Here is a 7,564-nt window from a genome sequence, read left to right as displayed (position 1 = left end):
GTGAAATCATTATATTCTAGCATTAAATTTGTTTAAATGATCTTAAATTATGTTTGCAATAGTAAATTAAAAAAAAATATATTATGATATTTGTATATTTATATATATACAGTCTGAGTTGTTATTATTATTATTATTATTATTATTATTATTATTATTATTATTCACCACCCATATGTATACCTAATTGAACATATTTGCACAGGCATAAAAATGAATCAACTATTACAAATGAACAGATGTGCTAAAATAATAATATTTTTTTCCCTAATACTAAAATGCAGTTCCCAGGCTTGCCCTCTTCTGACTTCTACACCCTTGTATATAAAGTCAAATGTATAGATTCTCCCGTCCTCTTTGAAGTTCTGGACAGGAATTAAAAGTACATTAAACGGATGTTTGCTTATCTGTGATTTAAAGCGGTATGAGTTGAACAAGGCAGGAAAAGTTTCTCAAAAGATATCGTTTCAAAATTGCTACTTTCTTTAGGGCGATGTAAAAGTTGAACTATTCTACTCTCAAAATGTATCTGAAATATATTGTAGAACTTAATAATGTATCCAAATGCTACCCACGGTGAAACATCACCAATAAAAATTGTATATTTAAAGGAAGGTCTACAAACTATGGCTTAAATATTCTATTTACCTGGGTTAACAAAGAAAGGAAGAAAATATTAACTAGACTTTAGTAAGCACTAATATAAAACAGTTCGTAAAGCACAAACCTGAAATCCGGCAAAATGTTGACGTTGATCAGAAAATACTGCAGAAACTGATCAAGCAAGATAGTACCGAGGCTGAATACTAACTTAACATGAAAAGGGCTTAAGGGGCCATGTGAACTGTCCCTGTCCAGATGATTAATGCGGTTGAATTAGGGGTGAAATCCAACCCCTAGCAGGAAAAAACACACACAGACAAACCAAAGTGATTTCAGTTACTTCCAAAATCTCTTTGACCTTAACAGAACTTTTAGAGGCTTATTTATTTTTAAAAAAACATAATAATAATAATAATAATAGCGCTTTTTAAAAATTGTTTTTAATGTACCAAATGATTAATTCAAATTCTACTACAAATACAGTTCCATAAACCGCTTCAAAGCAGACCGATTTTCAAAGAAATTGGGAAAAAAAGATAAAACCGGTGGATCTGACTTTGTAGCTAATAATAAATTAAACGAGACAACAGACAAGTAGAAAACAAGCCGACAAATTGAGGCAAAAAAAAAAAAATATTTAAACTAATTATATAAATATAGGTTTCCATTTTTTTGTTCTACTAAAAAGAGAATTAGAAATTACAAAAACTAGGAATCGGATTTGCATAAATACAAGTTTAGACTGAAAACTAAATTTTAGAGATTGGGATTTGGAGACAAGTTTATAGAGTTATGACAGTTCAGCCATAAAGACTAGTATTTTAGCGCGTCATTCCATGGTATTTCGTCCCAGGCATAACAGTTTATACTATACAGAGGGTAAGGTATCATTTAATGGAATTGGTTACTTATGTGTCATTACTTTGCTCCATGCATAGTCCCTGTATTGTGCATAGCTTTATAAATACATAAGGGGTTGAGGCATACTGTTGGTGGGTTTACATGTGTCTTTTTTTCCCTGTTGTTTAATGGCATAATGGGACAGACTAAATTACCCTTATGTTTCAAAGGGTAGACAATTCTACAGATGTGTCAGCACTGGAGGCTCCTGTGAACACCCCTGAGGCACAGGATGTATGTTTAAGTCTGTGTAGGTGGGATGCGGGTCACACGGTCCAAGATGGTGTTTGCTTGGTGTCTGTGCTGCACAGCTGTAGTCCATGCTATCTGAGGAAGGATGGGGGATATTGAAAATGGAGCAGTTGCCAGACCCATTCTCTAGGTAATTTCCTCCAATATAGCTCTGGCTGCTTTGCAAACCAGGGGTGTCATAGCCTGCATCTCCATGCATAGAAGGGTGATCGTACTCAGAGGTCATGGACTGATTCCCATATCGTTTTTGACCTGGTGGGTTGTCAAACAGGGGTGCCGAGTAAGCTGCTAAACCATACATGTTCCCCTGGCTCTTGCTGTACTCATTAGATATAGACACATCATAGCCACCTTCATCATCTAAGGATAGAGGGTTGGAGTAAGGTATCAGAGAAGGACTTCTGCTAGGAGACAGCCCCCCAGGAGACACACCTCCACCTTTCCCCTTATGGTCCTTCTTGTACTTCATTCTCCTATTCTGGAACCAGATCTTGATTTGCCTCTCAGATAAATTAAGGAGCTTGGCCATCTCCAGTCTCCTTGGGCGACAAAGATAACGATTAAAATGGAATTCTTTCTCCAATTCCACCAGCTGGGAGTTGGTGTAAGCTGTTCGAGCCCTCTTGGATGCAGAACTTATGAAACTATTGTCCAATGAGTTGTCATCTTCTGGAATACAAATACAATCTATTTTTTATTAAGTGAATATCCAGTTGCAAATGCAAGTATTATATTTTATGTTAAAAACCCAATAAACTCAAAGTGCATGCTACCTGATATATAAAGAAATCACAAATATATGTAAACTTTTCCATACCTTTAGAAAAGTTGAGAATCCATTATTTTGCATCTGCCTAGCAGATTGTGAGCTATTGCCCTCTGTTATCAGCCAGTTTCTGGCTAAACAAGACTGATAGCAATGTCACCCAATAAGTATACCTACATCCTGGAAGTCTGATGTGCATAGGACCCCCACCCAAGTTTCAGCACTGATCAGCTCCAGAAACTTTTATTCATATATTTAATATGATTGTTGAGTGGTCATAAATTATTATTATTATTATTATTATTATTATTATTATTATTATTCCTAACTCTTTAACTTGTATTTAAACTTCATAGTCTATTAAACTAGAGTAAAGTTCGGAGCTGTAGTTAGGACTGTGATTGTGCACTTGCAGGGATCCCAGAGTTATCCGGTTAGTTTCTATAAAGTGCACAATGGATGTATTTAAATTTAACCAATATAGATGTTTCGAAATAAACTTCACCAATCGAAAACAACACAATTTGAAGAAATCCGGACGTCTTTATATCTACCCTGATTATTCTGATATAACATAAGCACAAAAACTCAGATAAATCCTCTGATCTGGAATCCATAAAGTTATGTTACCAGGTAATCCCATATCACCTGCCCCTGTTACATTCCATTAAATAAGTGTTTCCTGTAATACTTTCTTTCCATCACATACCCAGTGACTATGATTTAGTGACAATATACAGGTATACAGCTCCATCCCCTGTATGACAGGTATGCTGCTGGGGGTGGGGAGGGGGAGTCTCACTGAGATTACCTGCCGGAGGGGGGGCTGGCCTCTTCTGCTTGGTGTTCTGACGTGTTTCTTTCATCCAGGGGAAGATCTGCTTGGGTAAGTTGTTACTTTTGCTGCCTTTCTTGGTGCCAGTGACCTCAGCAGACCCTGGTCCAGCATTTGCCTGTGAGGTGCAGCCCTGGGTCGCCGTTGATTTTGGGTTAGGGGAAGCCGAGTTTGGTGGCTTGGGTTGCTGGGCTTGTTCTGAGACATCAGACAGATGAAAGTGAATGCCCTTAACAGTGGGCTCCCCTTTATTGCTAGTGGAGCTAGTGGTGCTTTCTGTCTGAAGGCAGTATGACGGCTCATATTCATTTTCACTGACATAAGTTTGTTGTCCAAGGAAGCTCATGTCACTGGTGTCCTGGAAGTCACAGCCTGCGAAAGAAGCTGAGTTATCGTAGTAAAGTGATTTTTGCATCCTCTGTCTTCCTTCAGCCTGTACAGTAGTAATGTGACACCCTGGCCAATTAGGGATCAGGTGTCAGGTAGCACCCTGGAGTGGCCCTTGCAGATGATCCTGGCTATCAAGCATAGGATAAATAATGGTGCAGCATCCTAGCTCTAGACCCAGACCATGTCTTCCTCCGGCCCCAATACTCTGATAAGAGGCCTCAGTCCTGCTGATGCACAGAAAGAAAAAAAAGTCAGTGCAAGAACAAATAAATGAAATGGATGAGTAGAGGCCATAAAAAAAAAAAAAAAAAAGCCTGTGGGAACCACCTTCTGACGTCACTTGATGTACCTACAATTATATTTTGTCTTAAATATATATATATATATATATATATATATATATTTTTATTTTTTTATTATTATTTTTTTTTTTTAAGTGGGTCTGTTGTAACAAAGGACCTTAGATGGGAAGGCACACAGCTTAAAACACAACCTTTGTGGTATGTCTTAAATATCTGTATGCTTCTACAGTCTGAAAGCTGGCAGTTTAAGATATCACTGGGTGAAGAAAGAGAAAGAGAGAGGGCAAAGAAATACAGGGAAGGGCCTTTTCAATAATGTATGTATTACTTTTCAATGTCATATAAGTACAACTATTGCCACTACAGCAGCACACAGGGGTATGCAGTGCATGCTGTCACCATCATCTTATATTACACTTCATTAGAATGTGAGAATACATTAGCATCCAAACTAAACAACTACAAAAGCCCAATTTTAATCAATGGCATTGATTCTCAGAATTACCATATGCAATCTTACTATATAAGAAATTGTATCACTGACATAATTGTTTTGGTGGGAAGGAAGTATTTGTTGTTGCAGTATCAAGTCAGTCCTTCCTAGAGACAAAGGCGACGTGGGGACAACTAACATACAAAGAAGACAAAGATTTATCAAAGTTTTAATATATTTAATAAATGAAAGTATTCACGTCAAAAACGAACCCTCTGATGTATTCTACAGTAACAATGTAACATTCTTGAAATGCCAGTAGAAAATAACCTACATATTATATTATATTATATTATATTATATAATCCATGGAGGAAAAGTGTTTTAATAATAATAATAATAATAATAATAATAATAATAATAATAATAAACGGAGCAATTGATAACAGGAGAGAACTAGACTGAGAACCTGCAAAACTTTACAAACTTTCCCAGCAACAATTGACCAATCCAGTTTTGTGCAACAGTATAAAATCATTTGGTCTTTACTTTACTCTTCTGTGTATACACCAGATAGCAGTGCTACATTGTGTATTGCACATGCTGTGTATGTCCAACGGTAAAAATCCCTGATTCCAGCGTTGTTGTATAAACTGTAAAATGACAGATGAAATCCGTGACAGCAGGATTTATGCACTGGAAGTGCCGTAGGAAGTTATAAAAATGATTAACGGTAATGAGATGACTGCTTATATCTGGAAGACTATAGTTTACGTGTAATGTTGGTTGTGTGTTTCCACGTGACAGCATTCTAGAAAGGTGATCTCCTGCTAGTGGTATAAACACCACAGGTTATACCTGCCATGATGGATGGATTTAGGAAAGGTGAACAATACTTATCATCTGATCTAGCTTTCCACCACAGCCCAGACTTCCACAGCTTTCTTCTCCACACAAATCAAAATGCCCAACAACACAATCTAATAAGCAATGCATGAAAAGATAGCACTTTGATAAGGAGCAGAATAAACAGAGACAGGACGTGTGCTCTATCTATCTATCTATCTATCTATCTATCTATCTATCTATCTATCTATCTATCTATCTATCTATCAATCTTACCATGTCTCCCTAATTATATCATGTTTTCATAAGATGACTTTCTTTACTCCACTACTTAAGAATAGTAAATATTGAATATTTTAAGGCTCGAATAATAAACCGTTGAGATCAGAAGTCTGATTGATTATATTAAAGTGTATTGTAAATGAGTTATTTCTACAAATCCAACCTTCTTTTGGAACTTTCCTTTTCTAGAACATCATTTGATACCTATTTGTTTGGATACTGACATTTCAGAGGTCTATGTTCTCTCTCGCTCACACCCGTATATGCAGATGTCCACTCACTCACTAATCAGAACTCAGTCTCTCTGACCTGAATGAGGGGTATTCCTCTTTGCCTTCTGTCCTGTACATCTCCCAGCACAGTAAAGAGGCCCTCTGTGTCCATTTAGCCCTGTGACTCAGCTGCAAGCACATTCCCCTCATATTTACTGTTCAAACTTTCTCTAACATTTCCAACTGTTTACAGAGGACTCAGGAATTTGACTCACATGGAGCCAAAAGCAATAATAACACAAAGTGTTCCACTTGGCAGAGCTCCCCCAGTAAGATCCCCAGTAACTAGCAGGACTCGTTCTGTGTATGGCTGACTCTACAATGCTCTGTTTCCAGCACCGCAGCCTTTGTTTCAAACCGGTATCTATCTACAATCCTAGGACCGAATCCTATGGCGCCTTATTCCCTTAAATTTCATTGTTAGGATATGGGCACCAGTCCTTTGTTCTGATAGAGAAATCTTCTATTAATCTGTTCAGCATTATATAGATAGAACAGACACCAACCGATTCCATACACAGCCTTTATGCTATAAGAACATGTCATATATCAGATTGAAATTACTGTTTATTTAATAGCCAGAGCACCCAGCCCCTCTATAAATATGATTTGTATATACCCCTTTTGATTTAAATCAGCCCGGCTTCACAATGTGTGCAAAGCATTTATCAAAAACGAATTATCATTTTAGCTATTGGCTTACTGCACCCACCAAAGAAATCCAGGAAGAGGTTGTAAATAAAATAAAATGTGTTGGGAGTTTAATTTAACTGGGAGCTACAAAAACAACTAATTAAATCTGCCTTTGCAGTTATTGCTGGCGATACCAGCAATATCTATGGCACAATGAAACACTTATTTAAATTGATAGTAAACTAATAAAAAAAGAAGAAGATTCAAGGATGTGATGTTCTCGCTGCCTTTGAAATCTGCAGTGGTGGCTGAGAAATGATACAGTGTTTATTTAAGGAAAATGCTTATTTGGCCTTAAATCAGTGATCAAAGGAATGCGGGATATTCGGTAAAACATCGATCAATCGATTTATTTATATTTAAGAAATGCAACGAAATATCCCTTTTCCTATATATCACATGGGATCACACACACACACACATATATATATATATATATATATATATATATATATATATATATATATATATAATGTATAGGGTCACGGCACTGGTGCTGTCATTTCTGTGATTATAAATTACCTCTATCATCTAGATGACTGTTTGAATCCTGTCTTAGGGTCATGGACAGAAAATAAGTCTCCCAATCACCCTTTCAAAAATATATCTATTCTGCATATACAGCAAGTCCCCAAATCTGGGAGTTTAAAAGGGAAGGGGTTTTAATGGTAGTGTGAAGTCAGCCCCATCTCCTAGCCTTCAGCAGTAGCAAATTCATGTGAACTCTGTTTGAACCAAGAATCAGACTATAAATCATGTATACAAAAGCCTGCTGTTTGCTTGGAGTGAAAATATCTTACCTTTAACACTTTCATAGGCGAAGAGGGAGCAGTTGAACAGGCTGCAGTGTATATTCAGTCACAGAATAAGAGGGCTGAGCAGGGATGTTGGGGAGGCGTTTTGCGAAGGGAATTCTGCAAGGCCCTTTTTGGGGAGGGTGGGGGTAGAACAGAGAAGTGGTGTTGTGGGGGGTATTGCCAATGCAGATTA

The 7,564-nt window shown here is 37.1% G+C and overlaps 1 protein-coding gene across 1 annotated transcript; it reads right to left on the bottom strand.

The window, feature by feature from the left end:
- Positions 1 to 1,090: 1,090 nt before the first annotated feature.
- LOC135050631 (homeobox protein Hox-D3a-like) lies at positions 1,091 to 5,986 on the bottom strand. Its single transcript, XM_063957065.1, has 3 exons — positions 5,919 to 5,986; positions 3,333 to 3,970; positions 1,091 to 2,424 (listed from the first exon to the last, which is right to left on the bottom strand). The coding sequence occupies exons 2-3, from the start codon at positions 3,769 to 3,771 to the stop codon at positions 1,685 to 1,687; spliced, it is 1,179 nt and encodes a 392-aa protein (XP_063813135.1). The 5' UTR covers positions 3,772 to 3,970; positions 5,919 to 5,986; the 3' UTR covers positions 1,091 to 1,684.
- Positions 5,987 to 7,564: the final 1,578 nt, after the last annotated feature.

The sequence above is a fragment of the Pseudophryne corroboree genome, chromosome 2 (assembly GCF_028390025.1).
Source record: "Pseudophryne corroboree isolate aPseCor3 chromosome 2, aPseCor3.hap2, whole genome shotgun sequence".
Taxonomy (NCBI): domain Eukaryota; kingdom Metazoa; phylum Chordata; class Amphibia; order Anura; family Myobatrachidae; genus Pseudophryne; species Pseudophryne corroboree.
Note: the sequence above shows the minus strand (reverse complement) of the source record. Positions and strands in the feature narration are given on the sequence as shown.

Excerpts from the sequence above, each read along its gene's own strand:
- LOC135050631 (XM_063957065.1), bottom strand. The coding sequence starts at position 3,771 with ATGCAAAAATCACTTTACTACGATAACTCAGCTTCTTTCGCAGGCTGT. Across the intron at positions 2,425-3,332 it reads GCCAGCCCCCCCTCCGGCAG|AAGATGACAACTCATTGGAC; the intron begins GTAATCTCAGTG and ends TTTGTATTCCAG.